The 25,066-nt window shown below is 39.3% G+C and overlaps 1 protein-coding gene across 1 annotated transcript in view; it reads right to left on the bottom strand.

Annotated features, from left to right (window-relative positions):
- cntnap2a (contactin associated protein 2a) overlaps positions 1 to 25,066 on the bottom strand; it is a 329,832-nt gene that overhangs the window by 86,230 nt on the left and 218,536 nt on the right. Inside the window, exons 13-16 of the mRNA XM_073488060.1 lie at positions 19,015 to 19,121; positions 16,077 to 16,196; positions 14,947 to 15,062; positions 13,569 to 13,653 (exon numbers count right to left, since the gene is read on the bottom strand). Coding sequence (XP_073344161.1) covers positions 13,569 to 13,653; positions 14,947 to 15,062; positions 16,077 to 16,196; positions 19,015 to 19,121 — 428 coding nt within the window. The remainder of the gene's footprint in view (positions 1 to 13,568; positions 13,654 to 14,946; positions 15,063 to 16,076; positions 16,197 to 19,014; positions 19,122 to 25,066) is intronic.

Here is a 25,066-nt window from a genome sequence, read left to right as displayed (position 1 = left end):
AACACATTTATTGTTAGATTATAAGACAAGCACTTAAAAATAATGGAGTGGAAGCACCGCTGGGTGTATATGGTGATCACATACAGGTGCTCTTTGGAAACGTCTCTGTTATTCCATTTTGTGAAGGGTTCATTGCAAGACCTTTACTAAGCTGTTTTGTTGTTTTATTGAGTTAAACACATATTTTGTTAGTGCATTTATTAGCAATGTATTATGCACTCTAACAATTAACCATGTCTCTGCAGCTACCAGATCTGAAGTGCGAACAAGCATGCGTATTACCTATTAACTAACGCTTATTAAAAGGATCTTAATATAAAGCATTAACCTTTAAAGGTAATTATCCCAAAAATGTCTCTTTTGTATCACTTATTTTGAAAAAGACAATCGTGGATTAGAGGAGGTTTGATTTTGCTGCAAGGCACATGAATATGTACTTACTCACCTGAAAAAAGACAAACCTGGCTACATCATTATCACACGGAGTTAATGAGATTTTATCGCTAACAGCTTTGTCTTATCTTTAAAGGTCAGGTCAGTGGGTGCAGTAACTCAACACAATGTATGATAAAAAAAATAAACAGGGGGGACATGTACGACCTTGTGTTCACTTAATAGGTAGCTGCACCAACAAGCTGATATTCAAAAACTTGGTGTATCCCGTAGAGCAACACGCTGAATCCCTAGAGCCATGAAAATGAGAATTTCCCGAAGGAGATCAATAAGCTATCAGGTTCATTTTATCATCGCTCAGTATGCTTACAACCAGAAACCTCAACCACTTGAATGCAAACCATGCAGCGTTTTTTCTCTGAGGACCGTTCAGTTTAATGTTGCTGACTGACAACAATCTCCACCAAGCAATATCAGGAGCACGGACAACCACAGGGGACAAACTCACGGTGATAATAACCAACACACACAAGTGTGAACACGCTCTCACACGTTCCTCCCAGATGTATCAGCATTGAATGGAATGAATACTTTAAATGCTCACTATATTTGGTCCATCAGCCAGAGCACCTTATGAAACACACACATACACACAGCCTACACACACCAGCATCAACACAAACATATATATGCTGGATTGGCAATTCTTCTTTAAAGACATGAAGCCAGAGCAATAATACATATTAGATCTGTTGGAAGCTCTCAGTGCATTAATGTGTAGATGTGTTGTGTTTGTGTGTGGTGCCTTTGTATAGTGCCTGAAGCCCACCCTTCAGCATCAAGCATTTCAGAGAGCAGATGAGATAAAAAAGAAGAATAAATATATGGCAGACAGAGAAGAAAACAGATAAGAGGGAAAAAAGCAAACAGAGAAGCTTACGAAAGGAACAGAAAAAACATAAATAGAGAAATAATAAAAAATAAAGATAAGACATGTATTGTGTGGGTGTTTGTGTAACTGCATTGAGTGCACATTGCATCGCATGATTAAACTTCCTTTTTGTGCTGATGTCCTCGTGTTTTTTTCAAAGATAGTTCTGTTTTATAATATTATATGTGTGTCCATGAGTTGCAAGACCTAATAGGCTGGAGTGCAACTAATGTACTTTTCTGCTCTATCTAGAAAGATACTTATTTTCTGGGAATTTCTTCTTCTTTTTTATAGCTGTGGATTTATGCGGCGTATACTCTCACAGCTAAAATATGAAGTAATAAAGACACTGTCATCCCTCCTATAACTCACCTGACCTGCCTTTACTTCACTCCCATCGTTAACATGTTTAATGTCTCATGTTGAACTGTAATGCACACAATGGCAGTAACAAAACCATTTGCAAATTGTTCACTATACCATATGCTGAGTGCTTCCTTTTGTGTCTGGATAATGGTCTCCCTTGTAGGCTCTTCATACTGACTGATGTCTAATTTTGGCTGGAAAGAGCAAAGGCAGGAAAAAATAGTCTGAGCTGTGTGAACCTGCTTGAAACACTTGCTTGTAGTCAGGGATGTGATTTGCAGCATATTAAAGGAGCTTCATGTAACAATCTGTAGCAATTTACATGTTTTTATCACTTTTTTATTGGCCATATGTGAGTGGATTGTAACATGAAGTGAAAAGTGAGACCTTCCCCGTCTCTTTTGGTTGCCTAGACAAGCTTGTAGACGATTTGTGCAAATTGTTTATTGCTGCTGGACTGTGGATTTCTTTGTGAAGGACTTGGGTTTTCCTTGACAGTCCAAAGAATATGACTTTATGCACATTCGCAAGTGCCTCGTCTCAGTGGCTCTCTCCACTCCACTAACCGAGAGCAACAGTAGCTAAGGTTAGTTTAGAAATGAAATCCGCAAACATAAACTTTGAAGCAACACATCACAGAAGTTCCATAGAGCCCCTTTAAAACACCAGCATCTTTTTACTGAGACAGTCAAACAGCATTATTTTTTTTTTGCAAAACTCTTCAACTCCTATATATCTGCCTATATGTTCAACTCTGACATAAATTGAGACATTTATAAAGTCATTCTGTAATTTAAGAGGAACCATTATGTAAATGTATGAGAAAAAGTCATGTATTGCTTCAACTACTATAGCTGTAATACCAATGACACAAAAACTCTCTGAAGGGTAGGATGGTATTAAATTAAATTAAGCTGCAGTATTAATTATGTTTCAAGCCTTTTCTTTTCTTTTCTTTTCTTTTCTTTTCTCTTCTTTTCCATGTATTATGGATTTAAAAGAAAAAGTTAATTAAGGATATACATGATAAAGATTAATAAAAAATGGAAAAGGTTGCTTAACAAACACACTGACCTCATTCATCATGTTCTCTTTCAAAAAATAGACAAACAATGTTATTTTAATGACAATCCCAGCATTCAGTTGCTATGTCAGTGAAGAGACTCGGGATGCATATGAAAGTATTCACCTTGGATGCTGAGAGCGTTTGCAAAACATAACTTAGTTATAGTCATCCTTTTGATGCTGATTTTCTCTATCTGTAAATCTCCATACTGCCTCTCTTTTCCTTATAAGCGCACCATTGTTACTGACAGTGTTTGATTTTTACCTCTAATTAAGTGCACCTGGCACTGCTTACCTAAAAGAGGTTGGATTGTGTCAGTCACATCGCCTACACACTGAAGAAGACATTAGCCGAAACATTTGTGCTTATTATTCTTCTGCGTTACAGACAAATAAATAAACAGCAAATGAGGGCTTCAAAGGACTGCTTTTACCTTTGAGTGTGAACCAGTTTACCTCTCTCAAAACACAGAGCAGTCCATACCATTTGATCTTTCGCTCTGCCTTGAAACAGAGCACTAATTTCAGCTTCCAGCCACTGCAGGAACATCACACAGATTCCTCAAGAGTTAAAAATATGACAATGTGTAAATTGGTTCGATGGAAAGCACCACAGCACCTCTCCTCGAACATTTCTCGGTTGGTAATATTCTTGTATGACTGGAAAACTAATCGATCCAGGTCCATGTCAGGAGAAGATACAAAATCCCTTCAGAAGATGCACTTAAATTTCAGTTTAGTTGGTACCAGAAGCGAATATACTCTTCTTGCACTATTATAAGGGTTTTGTGAATTATTTCAGGTGTTTCAGATGAATAAATTTACATTTTAACAGTTGAACTTGTTCTTCTGCTCAGGTAAGTTCCATGATTTATGTCTCTGGTTGCGTTAAAACAGAATTTGTGCACTCTGCCCAACACCAGGCAGACTGGGAGCAGAGAGTATTTGACATGCTGGGGGAATAATGGCCAGCAGCCATGAACAGCTCACTTTATGGCAAGGCCAGTAAGCACACACACATGCAAACACACAAACACACACATACTGACTGAGAGAAAGACAGACGCAGTCGTGGATAGCAAGTACAAACTTACAATTTTGAGAAATTTGTATTTTCCAGTTTCTGCTACTTCTGCTTCAATTCAAATATTGTATTTTTTACTCAACTACATTTATGTATCCAGATACTTAACTATCCTCCAATTTAATAAAAACCCTTTTGTTGGTGGAACCTTTGCCCACAGAGCTCTAATTCTTTGGAATAACCTACAACTATACATCCAGGAGGCAAGGTGCTGACATTTTCAAATCTAGACTGAACACATATCTATTTTCTATTCATTATGGTCTCTACTGACTTCACCAGCTAGGAACCCCATCAATCTTGTTAGGAATACACTGTATGATCCTTGCTTTTAAATTACTTACCTCAACCATGCTATCTCATTAACACTATTACCTGTGTACTTGTGTGTTTGAGTACTTATGGATATGTATTGTCCTTTTCATGTAATATTGTGTTTTGCTGTTTTTACTGGCTTGTAAAGTGCACAGAGACTCTCTTTAAAATACTCAAAGGCTGAAGTTGATGAATTTTGGTGTAACTTTATAGATTAAGATAAAACTGTACTGATCCACAATTCACACGCTACCCTGCAGATAAAAGTTTTTAAACCTGCTTCAACATTAAAGTGATGAACACAACAATGCATTAATAAATGCAGTCCAGTACTTTATTATACATTATTTAGAAATTATTCTTCATAGTGAGCCCTTTTACTTTTGGTACTTACTTCTGTGTACTTCTTCCACCTCTGGAGAGACATAGAGTGCTTTGAAAATTACACAGACACACACACACACACACACACACACACACACACACACACACACACACACACACACACACACACACACACACACACACACACACACACACACACACACACACACACACACACACACACACACACACACACACACACACACACAAGCTTCACTAACAGCTGGTGTTGTCATCACAAATCGACATCAGATACACAGATACACGCTATGGCCAAAAGTCTCCCACTCTTGGGACCCTCATGAGTTTGTGTGACGTTGCAGGAGAGAAAAACCAAGCACAATGAGAAAGAGGGAAAAAATAAAAAAGGAAGGAAGGAAAAGCAAAAGCGTAACAAAGGAGAAAAAAGAGAGAGATGCTGCCCTTGCAAACACCTTATTACTCCGACTTAATGTACTGTAAAGTGTTATACTCTTTCCCTTCAACACCGGCACCTGTGTGGCTATGAGCTGTAAGTGCTGCACTCACATAGACAGACATGGAGCCGGATAAGACGCATGACTCTGTCAACACAACATATGACAGCATTATCTTGGGCAATGACGCATTACCGAGGCAACAGCAACCAGAGCGCGCACATTATTGGATGTAAATGATACAGGCCTCTCTGTGACGGATCACACTTTGTTGCTCTATTTCTTGTACAGTCTCTCTCACTAAACACCACTTTGTCACAAAAAAAACTCACCTGCCTGCCCACCAACACACACATATACACTCACACACGCCTGCTGTTTCTCATTAGCAAACCTTCTACCGCCACTGCAGATGTCTTCAGTGTCTCCTGTTCTAACTGATCTGACTGTAGAAAGGGTCCAGGCTAATTCCAGTCGTTAATTTGCTGTTCTATATAAAGCCTAACTTTACACGTCAACCTCGAATGCCTCTTATCAACTGAGTGAACACCCTCAGCTCCCCTGCCTATAATGGTTGGGAGCCAAAAAGTTGCCTGCAACCTTGAAGGGAGGCGGATTCTCATCAGTGCATTTAAAGCAGGGAAAGATAGAGAGGATAATTTAACGTTAATTAGCATCTCGTCTACGGGGGGTAAGAAAAAGAAGGGAAAAAGAAAGGCGGACACTGGGGTGATGGGGAGAGCAAGAGAGTCGCCTGAGGACCCTGGTGATAGTTCTCCTTTCTCTTGTCTTTCGATATATTAGTTCTTGTTCTCTACTCTGCCCCTGACTCGCTTCTTGCCGCAAGTGCTTTCACAAATTAATGACACTGTAACCAGAACATTAGTCGGGTAATGAAAGACATGGCACAATCGGGCAGGGTGGGGGCACAATAGGCCAATAAAAAGGGATAATACATGAAATATAAAGGGATATCAAAATTAATAATGACATAATCACAAACAGTAAAAATCCAACGACAAGCTCCTTGATCAGCATATTATTTTTTTCTTCATCAGCAGTAAAACAACTAAGACTAGAGAAGTCAAGTTTTGACGAGCCTGCGGTTGTGAATTCTGGCTGTTTAAAAGCCGAAGCCAAATGCGCATTGCTGGCTTTACAAAGTGGAATAATACCAATAATGTACGAATAATGTTAAATATTTCAAGGTTTATTTAAAAGCTGATGCTAAATGTGTATTGCTGGCTGTAAAAAAACTTTAATAATGCCAAGAATATTTAAATAATGTGGAATATTTTAAGGTTTGTTGAAACTGAATTGCTCGCTTGAATTTATTTGAAATCGCATCCCAAGGAGTTTGGAGAGTCATAATGGTGGGGTGATAATGAAGGGTTGAGGCTGGGAGCAAACCATCATTTTTAGCTAGAAATTTGACATTGGGAAAAAGTCAATTAGTATGAATGGGACTCAAAAGTTGAATGCAGTTCATAATATATCAAAGATTGTGAACATTAATATTTAAATGGTGTTTCTGGCTTTACGAATGAATGAGCACATAATAGTTAAATATAGCATTAATTGTTTGAAAAGTGGTAAAGAAATAAGAGATACAAAATATAGTGTGTGTGTGTGTGTGTGTGTGTGTGGTCATGGTTGCATACTTACACGTGCATGTTTGACAGTGTTGATAGGTGTGTGTGTCAAACTGCACTCATTGGCAAATCTGTGCCCAATTGGTATCGGTTGCGGTGGTGATTTTACCTGCTGTTCACTCAAAGGCCTCTTTTTAGAGATTTTAGCTGAGGCTCACCTCAAATTATCTTGCTTTTCCCTCAAAGACAGTCACTGCTATCATACAAATGACATTATGGCATAAACTATGAGAACCTACTGAGCACATTGTGAAATTTTTGTGAGTGTATTGTCAAAAATGTAGCTAGTGGAGCAGTTAAGAGAAGTAGATGTGTATGCATGCCTCCAGATATTTTTCCGCTCAGTTAAATGGCAGCCCATGCATCAGTTGGTTGGCGCTCCTGTTACTGCCAGGCCCACCAAGCCAAAAGTATTAGTCTGATTGCTTCGAGAGGCACATCATTGCGACCAGCACAAATTTTCCTAGCTGATGTTTAAGTTACGTAGATTGAGTAAAAATTGTGGGAATGGGAATGAGTTGAAGACAAGATTTTTGGAATTCTTTCAATCCTCCCTCCACATTCTGTCTCATACACACCAATGTAAAAATCTGAAAATGGCTCAAAAATGATGCATTTTTTAACTGTGTAGAAAGTATGAATGATAAGAAAAGGTGGAAATAACGTGAGAAAGTCTTAATCTTTGTGAACATTTCAAAGTTTGAATGGAGTTTCTATGTGAATGTACGAAGGACTGGGAAGAATTTGAAAATGAGTGGGTTTGAAGTGTTTCCTAATTGACTTCCATTATAACTAAGCTTCAAAATGTTGAAAAATTTGTCATTTGTATTATACAAACGTTTTGATGGGATTTGAAAGATGAATCATATCTGAAATGTAGAAATGGAGTTTCTAGCTGAAAGGATTTTTGAACATTTACTTGAATGGGGAAAAATGCAAGAAAAATGTTGAATATTTCTGAAAGTATGAATAATGATGGAAGTCACGGCCAGAATGTCCTAATTGAGCTGACTATTTTTGATGTTTGAATGAAGTGTGTACATTGAAAAATGTGGAAGGACTTAAGGTCCAAAAAATGAATCCGAATTCTGTGCGTAAAATAAAGAATGCCTCCAGCATTCATAACCAAATATAAAACAACAACAAGGTAAAAGGTGTCAGATGAAGGCCACACTGCAGATGAGTCAGCAGCACTCACTGTAGATTAGTCAGGGACTGCATATCTTCCAATAAAACATAATTAGGAACAGACTGTCCAGCCATTTCAGCTGGATGTCAGCTAGACATGTTCACAGCAGTGCAGCGTTATTGCTACCTGTTATTTTTGCAGAGAGATACAGGGGCTTAGGAGGGAAAGCGAGGGAGAAAGAGAGAGAAAGAGCAATGGTCTACTGCTGCTTCTTTTGTAAAGGTTAATGATGAACATCAAAAACCAAAAGGGAGAGAAAAAAATAAACAAGTGGTTAACCAGTGCTGCAGAGTAAAGTCATTAGGGTGTAATGCAAGACCTGTGTGTGTGAGTATGTGTGGAATATAAAAGTGACTTGCTGTGACTTGTGAGGCAATAATTGAGTCCAGAAGTGCCCAAGGAATGGACTGTAACAATGCTACGCATACACACAGCCTCATTATCCTGAGCCACACTCCTCTCTCATCTCTGGCCACCCTTGTTTCTTCCTCTCCACCATTGTCCATCACTCTCTCTCCTCCTTTGGCTCTTACACCAAAGAGAAATTTCTAACCCTTGTTTGCCTTTACAGTTCTTTGGAACTTTTCTTAACCACATTTCATGAGCCATTTACAAAACATGCCATTTAGACATGGGTCAGGTAGTATGGTATGTTTAATTGATCTGCCAGTGTAGAATATATCAAAAAACGTAAGAAAGTGATATAACTTTTTTACCATATGCTGCTTTGAGTGTTGTTTAGCACCTCTGGGGTCCATTCCTTTCCATACAGTGTCCTACTGGTCATATAACACGCTTGTCAGATGTTGATACTAGGATCAGAAGTCTATTTTTACTCTCCTTAATGTGTTCACTCCTGCCCCGCCTTTCCTATATCTACTGTATACATAGCTGTCCTATCACCTACTTTTAAGCCTATTTTTATAATAAATATGCTAACATAACAAAGACATTTCATAATGTGATCCTGAAATAAAAGCTCTTCATAATGGTAGCATATTTACCAGTTACATAACAACGTTTGACATGGCTGAACAAAAATTATATCATGACTTAACCTCAGATTAACCTGATGTCTCTTTGCTGACAGGAAGGGAAAGTTTTCCTTAGCAGAGAGAAAAAGGCTAAATTTGCAGCACTTTTAACAATATTATTTTAGGCTGGTCAGGTTATCATTCGTAGGAAATAACAACACAAACCTCAGAGCTAGCAATGTACACAATGAAAATGGCAAGTTGCCCTTACCTGATTGCTCACAAGCTAGCAGTTTTGCCTTTTACTGTGGAAATTTAGCCAAATTAATGCCAGGACTCGCCTCCACACATGCAAATGTTCAACCAACGCAAGTATCCCAAATGCCTATTTTTTACAGGGGCGCCATCGCTGCATCCTGTGCTTTGCACCATCCAAGACGATTATGAACCAAGCCAGTGTTTTTATAAAGAATGAAAATGTGTTCAGCCAGACCTCTCTCCAGTGGTGACACAGCACTATGGTTATCATTTAAAAATATTAAGATTTGCTGGACCCAAAGTTTGGTGTTACTTTTAGTTTGAGTAAGAAATAATTTTGACTGATTAGGTACATGATTGGAATAACAGTTATGTTGTTAGACGACAATGCTACACCCTGTCAATAAGTTGAACTTTTACAGTATGTGTAACTTAATCACTGATAAGGTCTCACACTTACCAAATGATGAATTTGTGTCATTATTATGTTATTATCGACTTAATTGCACTTTTTAACTGCACCAGAGATTTGTTTTTTTTAAACATGCAGAAGATCCGTGTGTCTGCATTGCCTCTAAATTGTGCACATATTAGACACTTAGGTCTCACAGAGGAACCGTTCACTGGATTAATGAACTCATTTATTTGATGGAAACATTTCTCTCTCCATTAGTCTGGATGCTATAAATGATTCTATCAATCGCTGCAGGCAAGACTGAGGAGTAAAGAGAGAAACAACATGTGTTTTCGCGAGTTACCAAAAGCTCTGTGAGTCAAAGTTAGTGTGTGCACATTATGTGATTAAATTTCGCAGCATCTGTGTGAGTGAGAAAGAAATTGGAAAGAGAGTGGTGTTTTAGTAGTTTTGTTTAGTAAGGAAACACACTATGTAGGATATCACCACCTTTTATATATGTGGGTTAAGGTGAAGTGCAGAGCAGTGATTCTATAATGCTCAGTCACACAGATTAGACTTTGATTTCATGTGCATGACATAATGTGCATTTCCTACTGAAAAAAGGAAGAGAACTGCTTTGTCCTTTCGCATTGGACATTCTTGACCTTACTGTCCTGACTGATGCTTTATCCAGCTCCTCTGTGGTTGTGAGTACGTATGTCAGAGAATAAGAGATGTGTGTCTTTTCTATCTGTGTCTGCATCTGCACAAGGGCTTGTTTGTGCGAGCCTTGTGCCATTGGTTGTTTACAGGTTGTTTACGCTGGGAGGAATGATGCTAAATCATTAGTGAAGGGTGCTAATTCTCCTCTAAAAGCTGTGATTCCAACACTAATGGCAAGAGTGTTCAACAGGGTGAGTGAGAAGACAGGGGAGAGAGATGGGGTAGGGAAAAACGAACTTGAAAAAGGAAGCAAGATAAATAATGTGAGATAATGTTGGAGGTAAAGAATGGGAGAAAGGCAGAGATGTAGACTTGAAATAGTGAATGGGATGAGAGAGAGAAAAAAGGGAGGGTAGGAGAGGTAAGTGGGGAGTAAGGAGAGAATAGATGGATATAATGGATAAATGTGGATGCAGAATGTGATGGGAGGCAGTGGAGAGAGGAAGAGATGTGATGGAAGAAGGATAGGGGATGGGTTTCATGTCTCTTTGAGTTGTGTCTTTGAGTGTTTTGCTGCATGCATCAGCATCAAGCTCTTCCATTATTTTTCCACCCATCTCGTGAACGAACTAATGTTGGCCAGAGACAAGCTCAGTGTGTGTGCTTGTGTTTGCAGCTGCAGTATGTGTTTAAGTGAAAGAGAGGTGATAAAAAAAAAGATAAAAAAAAGGACAGAATATGTGAAAGAGGTGAGAAGAGGGTCAGATAATTAGGACAATTACTACCCATGTTCCAAATTAAGGGTGTCACTAGTGGCAGAATATAATTCCCATTTAACGGTTCGTTTAGCTCTAAAATGCCAGCCCTAGTGTAATAGATGAGATCTGCATGGGAAAAAGAGGTGGAAGTGGAGGAATAGCAAGTGTGCATCTGTGTGTGTATAGCTGCGTGTGTGTGTGTGTGTCCACCTTTGGTTCACAGTGAAAATGCTGTTGACAGTGTAATTTGATGAAAGCTGACAGCTAATTTATGAAGCATATTTTTGGGTAAATGATTTTTCCCGGCCCTACTTCCTCAGTCATTCTAAACTGGTAATTGGATTTCCCTAACTTGCAAGGTAGTGAATTGGGAGTAAACTAGTTAATGAAGGACTGACGGCTGTTTGTGTGTGTGTGTGTATGTGTGTGTGTGTGTGTGTGTGTTCACGTAACAGCATTTTAAGCTTGAATGTGAAAAAAGAGCGCATCAATAAAGTGACTGGATTTGTGTGTGTGTGGATACGCACACACTGTTTTGTACGTGTAGGTGCCATTTTTTTGGTGCAGTGGAGGTTAATGGCAAAGTTTCGGTCCGCTGCACTAATACCCAACTAATACTAAGCACCTATTGCTTTATTCCTATTCAGTCAATCAAGGACCATGGACACACACATACACAAACACAAACACATGCACACACACACACACACACACACACACACACACACACACACACACACACACACACACACACACACACACACACACACACACACACACACACACACACAGGCATACATCTAACAACCCCCCAAATCCCCTCTCCCTCCCTCACCGTCTTTCTATCTCCTCTCACTCACTTTAATTGCCAGGACTGTCTTGTCTTTATGAAGCTCTCCCCAAGGTGGGTCTTTGTGTGCATGTGTCTACAAGTGTGTGTATTAAGTGTGTGTGTGTGAGTTGGCTAGAGGAAAAAGAGGAAAATGACAGGAAGCGGTTCTGACAATGACAGCAAGCTTGTTATTCTCAAAGTGAAAAACACACAGCACCATGAATAATACTACACACAGGCACAAGCATACACACACAAAGTTGTCTTCCTAAAACAAGATATTAAACTAAATTCTAAGCGTTGGCAAAGACTGAGCAAAACAAGAGTAAAACACAGCTGCAAGCCCTCCTCCCTACTGCATAAAAAACATTCAAAACTGTGTTGAAACTTCAATAAACCCAACCGTAGCGCAAATCAAACGTATCTAATCCAGGGCAAACCTGACACAACTCAACCATTTTGTAAGCCAGCCTAACTAATCCAAACCAAACTGACACAAAACCCGACCAGGCATTGCTCAAGTACATTACAGCCAAAAAGACTGGGTCCAAACAAATCTAATGCAAATGAATGTAATCCAAGTTAATCTACTCAGAATGAGCCCAGCCAGGCCACAACTCATTTCCAATGGTGTGTTTCAACATTGTCATCTGTAGTTCTAGTGCTGGGTAAAGACAGAATGAAGGCAGCAGTTCAAACACGCAGATGGGTGACAAATTAAAGGGAAAAGCCAACACATGGTGCCAACCTAAGGTGTTTGGTCCCACAAAGTCACCAGAACAGCTTTAGAGCTCCTTAGTATTAGGGAAATTTCCATTACCACACATTGTGTGAAATGTCTGTGTGTACATGAAAAGTAAGTATAAAAGTTGTCAAAATTAACAACATAAAATGTACAGTGAATAAAATTAATGACATGATTTGATAAAAAAAAAAAAAAAGCAAGATAAAATCAAACTCTGACAATTGCATTGTGTAGCCTTAAATAACATAAATGAGTGGGAGGCAGTGGTGTTTGGAAAATAAATAATATGTAAATTAATAGTTTACACAGCAACACTGACACATATCAGCAGAATTTTAGAAGGTTCCTGTCAGGTGGTAACTGACCATTAATCTAACATTAACAGAAGAAGACCTTCCCTGTTTGTCCACCCCCCATCTGACCTGGCATTGTCAACAATGAGCCTCTGCACCTCCAGAGGCTTCTTCTTCTGATTGTCCACAGTCAATACTATGAGATAGGGCTAGCTTTGAAAAAACTGGCTTGTGTCTTCACACAAACTGTAGGCACAGTGCGAATTAGCACGCAGAGTACCTCTGCAGTTACTGTAAGGCTTCATGTTTGGACAGACCCGAAATGGATATTTGCTTGGAAGAGAAGCATTGCAGTGGGTCTCTTTATATCACCTGCTGCTTCCTTTAGCGTGGCTATAGCTCATCAGCCATGTTTAAAATGTCAATTGTCTTTCTGTCCTGTGTCCTGGAAATGTTTGAGGGAAGCCATATACTTGTTCATGTGAAGCCAAACATAATTATATCTGCACTTTCCTGGCATGGTGCTAATTTACATTTCTCTAGCATACAAGCTGCAACTCATGCCAATGTAGAATGAACCTTACCTCATGCAGAGAACATGCGCAATGTAACATGAGTGATATGGGGGAACATGAAATTATTAAAAAAAAAGATGCATCCAAGCATGACTGTACAAATCCTGTTTAATTTCTCTCTCCTCTCAACAGACAGCAGGAGATGGTGAGAGCATTCTGTTAATAAGAATTTCTTGTCAACTTCTGACTATGTGACAAAAAGAACACCTTGCCTGTGTCAGTGCTGTGTACTTTTGTCTGAGTCAGTGGTGAATAAAGATACCATCCTCAGCCTTTACCTGGAGTGTTGAGCAGTCTGGACATGCGACAGCTGTAGGCGATTTGCTGCTCACAGTATTCTGCACTGGTGGTGATGGCTGTCACCTGGAAACACAAGCACGGATATGTGTTTTCACTTTATCTTATTCCGCCAGACAGGTTCATTCCATGTAAAAAAATTATCGAGTTGCAAAATGAAGCAAAGTGTGTGGTAATGTTTTAATTTAGCTGATTTAGAGGAGCTGAAAATGGAACAAGTGATCCATACAAATTATGATGGAAGATAATTACAGGAAGGATATGCCAGTCAGACCCTGTCGTCTCTTGGAAAACAGTAGTCTTGTGCACATTGAAGGTAAATCTGCTGTCACAACTCATTGGAGTGTTGAAACCAGTAAAGTTCACACACACTTCTGCTTTTGACTGAGAGTGGCTAGTACAATATATAACCACTCATCAGAAGATGTGTAGCAACATCGCAGTAAACAAGCGGTAAAGACAAGGTAAAACACTTGTTATGCTCAATTATCATTGTGCATTTAAAAGAATAAGGAGTGAATCAGTAGATGGCTGTAGCTTGAGGTTAAACAACAGTTTATCTGTAGAGTGGATGATGCTACTGATGGTTTGTAAAAACAATCATATTGAAAAGTCCTTATTGGTTTGTAGCATTAATGTTCCCATACCAACAGACTTAAGTTATTTTGTGCATTTGCAGCCATCACAAGATCCAGAGAGAAGTGACTCACATCACTCTCATTGCTGAAGACCTTAGAAACATAAAAACAAAGAAAGAAGAAAGACTTTCATTTCAAATCCATCTGATTTCTTCACTTGGATACAGAAAACTCCAACCCAGTTTGGTGAGATTCCTTACTCACCTGGGTGTTAAAAGAAATAGAAGGAATTTTTGATCAGCCAAAAACCAAGAAAGCAGCCTGACACAGGGGAAAACATTGGCCCAGTGGAGCAGGAATAGGTGTCAGACAAAATGGCTACAAGATTCAACCAATTGTGTTGGAAAATGGTCTTGTTGAGGACCTCAAGTGCACAGTGGAGTTAGTCCTGTGTGGATATTGTCTCTTAGGATGAAACTGAGATGGCTACAAGTAAACACAAAAAAACCTTTTTGTCATCTCACCTATCGTCATCATACACCTATTTAATAATGTATTTTTAGAATATTTTTCCCATTGTATTTTCTTTTAAGAACAAGATCAACCTTTTGGAAAACAGTGTATGATGGCAGTCAAAAATACATATTTTACCTATTTTTATTGATTTTTTTTTTTCAGTTGGATTGTATAAAATATAAAATGCAAATGTTACACAAAACAACTTAAGACTTTTCAATGTGTAATGCATGCTCATGTGTGTTTGAGTGCCTGTGTGCGTTACCTGGTCCATAGAGGCACTGTAGTTAACCTGTAAGACAGTGCGTCTCTCTCTACTGGAGCCAGTCACTGTAGTTCTGGGTGGCAGGTTATTCATAACTGTTGTCCACACTTTGTCCTCTATACACACAAACACGGTAAACATGTTAGCATGTCGACTGGAATAATCTACTGCAAGAATAAATACAGTTGGATGTGATAAATTATTTATTTCAGCAAGAATACACATGTTTACCCAAAAAGCAGATTCACCCACATGCTGAAATGTCAACACACAACCACGCGTGCACACACACACACACACACACACACACACACACACACACACACACACACACACACACACACACACACAGAAATCTGCAGTTTAGCTGTCATGGTAGTGAATTTCTTCCTGTGTAATCTAAGTTACAGCTATGAGACTCCAGGGTTTAATAGACACTTCTGTGCTGTTATAGCATGAGCCAGTCACTCAGACATCTCCCTGTTCATTCACACTGTCAGTCAGGGAATGTGTGTGTGTGTGTGTGTATTTCACCACTCTAAGGTGTGTGTATGTGTTGGAGAAAGAGAAACTCTTAACATTTCTGAGGTGTGTGAGTGTGCCATTCAGCGTGACTAAGGGGCTAGCCAGCGGAGTGCAGTGACATTTCATTAAAAGTCTCGCCTTTGCTCTGCCTGCTTGCTCTGCTGTTCAAGACTTATTCTACTATGTGTGTGTATATGTGTGTGTGTGTGTGTGTGTGTGTGTGAGCATGGAGATGGGCATGTGCATTAGTCAGTATGTGTGTGTGTCTGTCACTCAAACCACTGGAGCACTCTTAGGTTTGCAGAACAGGTCCGTTTCATGCGTGTTAGTGGTGAGTGTGCGTGCGTATAAGTGTGTCTGTGGTGGCTGCTCCTTCAGAGTTAAATGTCAGTAGCTGTGGCCACGTTGCCATGGAAACCCTAGGTATAGCAGGTTAAGAGTGCTGCTGTCTGAGGTTAAGAATGAGGATGGCTGGATTTCCTTCCCTCACAGGTCACTGGGTCTAGACAGACACACATACATACACCTGCATGCGCATGCACACAGATGCATCAGAGACAGAAGCACAGTCACAGAACAGTGATTTCAGGCACTCTCTCACACACCTGTCATGTTGCAGTTGACTTTGAAGGGGCCAAGGGGTCCACTACCATCAGGATCGATCCAGTAGGTTTCAGAGGACCTTCCCAAATGCTTGTAGGCCTCGCATGATGGCTCATAGATAGCTGGGGGTAGAGCAGGGGCAAAGAGAAACAAGGGGGGAGATGATCAGTTGGAGGAAACGAGACTGAATGTCATAGCCACTGAGGCTATAATGATTCTGAGCAAACTTTTAAAATGAATAAAATGGCTTTACAAAAGAAATCTTTCTTTGACGCTGCTTAACAGTGAACACATCTCATTTCTTTGAACACCAATTTGCTTATTCTACATTGTGTCATGCTGAGAAATATGTTGATATTGAAATGCATTTTTGAAAATGATTTCAAACATCGCTGTAAAAAATGGTGGTGGCAGTGTGAAGACCATGTATTTTATCTAAAATCAAGGGGGTTGATGCTCATCCTCTGGTAAACATGAAAGTGTTCAGAGATTTGCACGGCAGTCATTCTCATTTTCTTTCCTGTGTGTGATGCCGGAGAAGAGCTCATTACAGTAAGCCACTCAAAGCGATTTTCGGACATCTTGGGTAGGCTTAGGAATAACAGGGTATGTCATGATATTATATTATTACCATATGTTGCCCACAGTATGACACTAAAGATGATAAACCTCTCCCAAGATAGCCTCCGTCTGTTTCTCTGCCTGCATCTCATATCCACACTTGAATATATTTTTGTTATGTAATAGACCAAAGATTAATTAAATTGTAGAATGGATCTAAAATAGCACATCAATGTCCGCAGTTATTTTTCTCCCTGCTTCCAGAAGGCAATTTCATCCGGTTGCCAGTCTCCATTCAGAGCCTGTCAAGAAGCGCTGTCTTGTCCCACACACTCTAGCAATCTATCTGACAACATATTGATGTTATGTTTGTGTTGATCTACACAAAGACAGAGAGGGGAGGAGAGGAAGAATTACACTTCAAAGAGTAATGTGAAAGTGCAAGTCAGAGTGAAACTTTCTTGACTGAGGACTGTTCACAAGCATAACAAAGAGTTTAAAATGAAAAAAAAATCTCTTTTTCCTTTTTCGCTTAGCTTTCTTAGTCTTAACTCTTAATTACACTCTGTTTTTATGTCTCTTCTTTTTTTTCCTTTCTGATATTTCTTTTCTTGTTTGTTACATCCTCTGACTACTTGATTATTGTAATTTTCCACTTTGATATCCCTGTGCTCACCCAGGAGTTAAGTGATGCAGTTGCTTGCTGAGAGGACATGCTCTTTAACAAAACCAGTGTTGGGAGGAACTGACCCTGATGAACTATCTCACAAGGATCTGCACAGAATTGTTGAAGCACCACTTCGGGTTTAAGGCCACTGGTCAAAGGCTGTAACACAGTGAAAGTTGAATAACCAGTAGTTCTCCTCGGATTGAAAGGTTAGAGCCACTGCTCCGGAGGGAATGTGTGATTAAAAATAATATGTTTGGAAAATAAACCATCAGAGTAAAATGCCAAAATATATCCAGATAAAAGCTGCAATTACTGCCCATGGTTTCATTCTGACCTTAACCAGAACTGAAAATGCACATTGATTGAAATCCAACTCAAGTACTATGACAGATAGATAGAATGAGTGGAAAAATATTAATATTCTTGAAAATACATTTTCTGTTGATCCACTAATTGATTCAAACTTCTGGTTTCAACACTTTAGCTACTTAAGTGGTCAAATATGATGCAGTAGAGGTTGAAATACACTGACTTTTAGTACCTATGGGTCAAACTCTAAAAAAGCAGACATTTCCCATAATGCAACTTAATATTGTCATTTTGTAAGACTCTCCCTGCTCAGTAAAAGCCCACATTTTTCTCCATCCCCTCATATTGTCGGGTGCCCTGTCGATGAACATAGTGGTAAATGTGTTGCTAACTAGTAACCCATATCTAAACCTCTCTTTCCTTTGTTGTTTTATTGTATCCTGTCTAGGTCCAAAGGAAGCACTGAAAACACTACAATGATGTTTTACAGCCGTACACACAGTACACCCACAGCCATTTACAATTTTACCACGGACCATCTCAGCTGAAGCAACAGTTTGAACTGCAGGGGAAAGCATTATTCATCCAATCTCCCTACCCACATCATCCCGGCTGGTCGCCAGATTAAACCCACGACTTTCAAGTCCCAAACCAGGCAATGTTTGACAGGTGCCTCCAGCTATCTCTTATTAGTGAATTAGTCCTTCATAAATATTGACAAACACATACACAGAGAGATATGTGATCACAAAAGACATCGCTCACTTTTTTATTGTGTTTATTTTATTGTTTTTATTGCATATGCTTTATTTCCTTTCTGATGTTATTCAAACTCATATGTCCCCCTGCCCTCCCGTTCTCCTGTCTTTTCCACTCACTCTATTCTTCTATCTTATGTTCCTCACACTTCATTTATATTTAAGCTGTTGTTTTAGGCTGAATGTACACAATGTTGCCAAAACATTTCTCGCTCATCCTCTCTTAAAAGAGAACAATATTTGTGGCATGTGGGAGGAGGAATGGCCTTCTCAAATATTTAAGCCTTTACAAAAACCCTATTCGGCTTTTTCTCTCTTTCTGACTCTGTTCTCTTTGTGTGCTGGTGCTTTTGGTTGGGTTGCCTCTTCTCAGACCAGAACAAAACACACAACACAGTCGGAAAAGCCTGGCCTCTGAACACTTCAAAAGTTCATCTGTCCCTCTGCTGAGGATTGCGGCTTTGGAAGGAGAAATAGCTTAATCACTCAAAGGCGAACAGAGGAAGGCCAAATCAAACAAACGCACAAGGAACAGAACACAGTGGTGTTTAAGTGAGGGACAAAAAAGAGAAAGAAAAAGAAGAAGGAAAAAACAGATGGGCAAGGACACGCAACTGCAGGCACACACACTCACATACTTACAAGTGTGACAGGTGGCTCCAGTGTAGCCTGTTCCATCACAGGTACAGCTGAAACTGTCCCACGTCTGTTTACACCGGCCGCCGTGTTCACAGTGATTAGGCATACACCTGGAGAGAGAATAAGAAAGAAAGAGTACTTCAGAAAATACTTTTTCATAGCAAGAAGGAAATTGTTCAATTAAAAGGCCAACAATTCTATTAATGCATTAAAAAATTCTAATTCAACTTTTTTTTCTCCTGATCTTTACATTATCATAAATGATTGATAACAACTGAAATAAAACATTTTATTTGATCTTTTTCAGTGATATCAACCAGCCCTGGTGAAACATTTAGATCTTCTTAGTGACACAAGAACTACCTTTGACAAACATTATGTCAAACGTATCATTCCCTGTGTGTTCACGTATAGTGACTGTCATGTTGAATGGTATCGAGGATCTCACAGGGTGAGACCTACAGAATACTCTTGTGTATAAGTTTATGGTGAATATGCTCCTCTGTGGGATAGACTGGATGATAATAACCGAACGTAAATTCAGCCAAACGTGTCAAAAACAGCAGCCCAGTCAGTGGCCCTACTCTTCTAGGTTTGATGCTGTAGTTACCCCTGAAGCATTACTTCTTGAAGCACCCTTCTAGTCCAGTGGATTTAGAACAGAGGTTAGGGGGTTTCTGGGTGGGCCATCACAGGACTTTCTCTACAGACAACAGGCTTTGTGTCCTGTTTGTGACCAAGTTACAAGAATGATTTGTTTTTTAATTTGTGTAACATAAGTAAGTTAACCTATGTAAATTACGTAACTGATGTCAAATATGTGATGCTGACTGATGTTGCGTGTATGATCTTTTCCTAACCATAAGTGGGTTTTTTGCCTAAATCATAGTCATACTATGTTATCTGCTTGTTAGCACGCTTTATTTAAGTCTTACTGGATGCTAGAGGGGTAGGTGGAGCATCATAGTTTGAAGCTTAGGGACTGTTACATATGTTAAAGTGTAACTCAAAATGTTACTCATTAAATTTCGTTTACAGGCCTTGGGGAGTATTACTGCATAGGTTGTCGTGTAAAGCTCCTCAATTGCCTCACATGATGTCCCTCAGTGGCTCCCTCAAGTTCCATTGTGAGAAATGTAGTTGCTAGATTTTGAAAAGGAAGAAGAATGTGTGGAATAAAAAGCAATAGCTCTGGTTCTGCTGTATTGATTTTGATCATTTGTTTTTATACTGTCCCTACCAGTGTTGTAAGAGTGCAATGCTAGACCAGTTGACTGCTTTTTAAAACCTGGTGCCTCCATTACCCACAACTCAACCAATATGTGTAAAATTGGTGGAGTTACCCTTTAATTGAACATTACACATCAAGAGTCACTTTAGAATTCCTTTTAGTCAGCAGTGGTTTCTTTCGACTGCAATATACATCTGGACTGACGCAAAGAGGCATCAATATTTCACTGAGACTGCTCAAAGAAAATTCCATATCCCAAAAACTGTGATTTTATAAGTTCAGGTTGATGTATGCATTATTTAACTGACCAAACGTACATCAGTGTGCAGAGAATCTGACAAATTCACATTCAGTTGGAAAAGAACACATTTAACAATAGAAAAGCAGCAGTAGGATCTCAAACTTGCCAGATAGTGAGTGTGATTAAATATAGCAATCAGGAAGTGCTCCCATCATCTTAACTTATTGTGACAGGCCTTTTGTTCACAGACATCCGTTTTTCACATCCAAAAATGGGGCTTTTAGACAGCTTATTTGGAGGGGATCAACCTAAACCACCACTGTTGAGTTCAAAGTGTGAACAAGAAAAAATTATCCAAAATTGTGATACGTGACAGCACAAAGATGGGAGGTAATTTCTCATTCTTAATGAAAATGAATGACCTAACAAAACAGATGTTTTTAATTGATTATTTAGCATCATTGAGTATTGGACTGGATGAGTCAGTTCAGCAAGGCAAAATTACTTGTCTACTTGTCAACTTGTCAACGTTAACAAGCAATTATGAGTTGTAATAAATCACTATTTTATACTTAATATATTGTGTGATGACAGACACAAAAATATGGCAATTGATGACTAAATGACTAAATTACATGATGATCATGGAAAGCAGGAGGTGAGAGAATTGGAGTTTATTTTAAAAGATACACAATTATGTGTATTCAGTATAAACAGTGTTATGCAAGTTAATATAGTTATCCACCTTGGTGTGAAGGCAGCATTAAGAAAACAGCAGTTAAGAAATCACTGCTTTTTTCTTGTCGAAATTTGAATACCAACTCAAACCCTGAAAACATCAAAGTTCTGTGGTTTGATCGGTCTACAGGCTTGCTGGGGATGGAGCCCGAGGCACTGTAATCTCAGAGCTGGCTTCTCCCACACACATACTCATGCACATGTACTCACGAACAAATTATGTGATTAAAACATCTGAGTTTGCTTATTTGAATGAATCAAAGTGATATTAAAAGGGAAAGCCAGCTGGAGGAAAAACAAACATTGACTCATAAGAGCTGCAGGGGTCCTTTAAAATGCTGAGTTCTTCTTTAGTCATGTAGGAAGTCGGGGCAGTTAAGCAGCACAGAGATGTTCAATCTCCGGAGGGAGACAAGACGATTACTGCTGTCATACCTCCAGTTACTAGGAAGCTGACATGCAACTGTGGGCTTGTTCATATGAGATACTGTGTGAGTTTACTGACAGAGGAGCGTGAACGTTTTTCCAATGTCTCTGTATATGAGCTCATATGTACTTACATGTGCTTTTCTCACTCTCTGAAGAAATCACATGTTCTGGCAACAAAGCAAAGAAATGCAGGTGTGCTTTTTGAACGTACTGTGCAATATGTGTACCTTAGCTATGTGCATGTACGTAAGCAATGAGGGAGATACTGTATGTAGCTGCTGTAGAAATATATAGACAGAAAATTACATTTGCAAAAATAATCAGACACTGACTGTTGACTGGTGCAGAAAAAGACAATTTGGGTAACACTACTAGACATGTACATGCTGTAGGAACCTCTGTCCATCGCCTCTGCATTAGCTTGAGGCTTTGTTGTTCTTGTTAACCCTTTTCATCTGGATGAAGAAGATTTACATGAAGGAGGCGCCTTTCAGGCACATCTTATCTCCTGGCAGAGAGGACAGTGCCTCTCTGGACCATAAAGACTTCAAACGAGGACAGTTTTAATTAATTTACAACTAAACTCCCATTTCTGAACTCTCTTTCCCCTTTGAACAGAACCTCCTCACACAGGTCATGAAGTTACCTGTGACAGTTCACCAGGAGGGACGAACGAATGTCTTCAGAATGTGTTAATACAATGTCTTTACATTTGCAGATTAAGTAACACGCCTGATCACTTTCTACCTATTTCTCTCTCTGTCTCTACGACTTCTGATCCACAAACACCCACAGAGTGGACATCGGACACCTTCTGACGTGTTTTTCCATGCTGTTACTCTGTCTTTTTTAATTTACGACTTATGCCTGGTACCTTATCTGCTCACATTCCAAACCAAATGGTCTCTGTATTCTTCCAGATTTCAGACCATTTCTAATTAACCATTAAGTCAGTATCTCACAATCTTATTTCTAACACATTAAGAAACAGTAAGAGAAGTTCATAAAACTGGTCTTTCTCCCGTTTCTCTACGATTAAGATTGACTGAGATCAAATTTTAATGTTTAATCTGTACTGTGTTCGGTGGAACCACAGCACCTCCTGATGGTGAGTCCTGATACAGTTGGACGAGAAATATTCTGTTTAATATGGTCATGGTTATAACCAGTAAATGACTCTGATATGTCTTTGTTTTAACAAGTATTAAGCTGAATATGTATAATTAATGTTTAATCACGTCATAATCCTTGTCATGATAGACAAAGTACATCTATTGAGCCATGGTGAGAAACTGAGAAGGTGAAGCACGGTTTAGTTCAGTGAGTTTCTGTGAATCTTAACACCTCCACTAAATCTTGGAGATAAAAGCCGGTAAGCCCCGCCTAGACACGCCTCGATTTGCAAGTAATAAAACGGAGAGATCACGTCTCTCGGTTCAGAGTTTTTGTTTAGTTTTGTTTAGTTTTTGTTTTGTTTTTAAAAGTTTTGTTTAAGTTTTTCTTTTGAAACTTATTTTGAAGCTCTTCACTTTACTTTGAAACACGCTCCAAGACAGCGATCTCATCAGAAGTGCTCACGCGTTGATTTTTCTCATTTTATATTTTTCGCAGTATTGATTAGCTTCTTTTATTAAGTTTGTACCAGAACGAAGTTCTGTTTTAATTTGTTTTATACCGTTAAGTATCGTAACCCGCTTTTGAAGAAGTAAACTTAATTTAGATTACCTTGCATTAACTAACAACGGAAGATCCGCTTGATCAACGTATCCTCCTCAGTTATTTTATTCAAGAAGTTAAATCTAGTTTACAAAGTCAGAGCCTGAAAACCACTCGAAGAAACGAAGAAGAACATCTTTATCACAATCATCATCACGACACAGCAACTTGCTGTGTCCGAGACCGTGCAAGCGGTTTCCAACGAAAGACAGACTCTGTGACAAGCCCCCAGCGCTCGCTAGCGGTATCATCCCGCTGGGCATTGAGCCAAGATCTGCACCGGATCGGTACGGGACCAGCTGCCCTCTTCCTAAGACAAAGGACCGAGGTGCCCAACCGACTGATACCGGACGAGCTGACCCCGGCCATCGGACCGGGACTGACTGACTGCTAGAGCTGCAAAACACCTGAGGAAATCCGCCGCCGCGGACTCAACACCTCTGCGGTGAAAGTAGGCTCTCCATCACTCACAACAGCTGGATTCACACATGATACATGAGATGGTGTCTATGGCTCTGATTCTGATCTTTTAGCTTAAAAGCAATTCGGTTAGGGTCTCGTTAGTATTAAAAATTACTCTCGTAATCTTTAAATGCTTCAACCTAACTCATAATCTCACCATCAGCCCATATTCCACTAATAACCCATTACTTAGTTATTCCATATTTTCTGTTACCTGTTGTTATTCATTTAAATTGCCATTTCATTTATTTAACCTGAATTATTTAGTCAATAAACATATTAACCGTATGTCGTTGTCTGTGCAGGTTTGTTTTTAATGTGGAGAACCGATGGATATGTGTAGAATCTCACTGCTTCATATATGAGATGAATAAATTGATCTGAAATTGATTAGAATTGATACAAGTTAAACTTGTCCAGTCGAATTTGATTAATTACCTCCGGATTATTCAAATAGACAAAGTAACGGAGGTGGTGCCCCATTAACGAGTGTTTATTATTAGTGTATCTCCTACATATTATTATGGTGCCCCGTGTGAGGCCACCTAAAACCACAGTTCTCTGCATTAAATTGAAGCCTACAGACAAACATCGGTTTTAATAATCAAAAACCCAAAGCTGTTTAATGTTGTTTGGCTGTCCACCGAGTGATTAGTGCGATACTTAACCTTATATTCTCTACTGCATATACCTTGAATTGTGTGTGAGCATAAAACTTCGCTGAGATTTGATTTCGCTGCTTAATATGAAATTAATGTGTATGGATGCTGCGTTGTAACCAGATCCGTGTGTGATAAAGAGCGTTCAACATCCCCGCATGTTGGAAATTAATGTGTAGATGCTGCGTTGTACCAGACCTATGATTTAAAGAGTTGTTAAACGCCGCCGTGCGTTAATGCTTCATGTACAGATTCTGCGCTGTAATCACCAGATCTGTGAGTTAAAAGTGTTCAGCGCCGCCGTGCGTTAATGTTTCGTGAACAGATCCTGCGTTGTACCAGGTCTGTGATTTATTTGCATGCATAAGTGTCGCTGCACACTTCTTAAAGTAACCGGTTTGATGAATCATAAGCTGTTGCGCTGTGCCAAAGCTTAGAGATTCAGCTGAGATAAAGTCTATATCTACCGCGATGTTCCGGAGATATTTGTAACTTGCTCAGACCCTCGTGTGTTCTGATTTAGATTAGCTACCTAAACAGAAAACAGCTGTGCAAACAGTGAGAGGTTTATTTGATCTA

The sequence above is a fragment of the Pagrus major genome, chromosome 19 (assembly GCF_040436345.1).
Source record: "Pagrus major chromosome 19, Pma_NU_1.0".
In the NCBI taxonomy this organism is placed as follows: Eukaryota; Metazoa; Chordata; class Actinopteri; order Spariformes; family Sparidae; genus Pagrus; species Pagrus major.
This window is presented reverse-complemented; position numbering and strand designations above follow the sequence as displayed.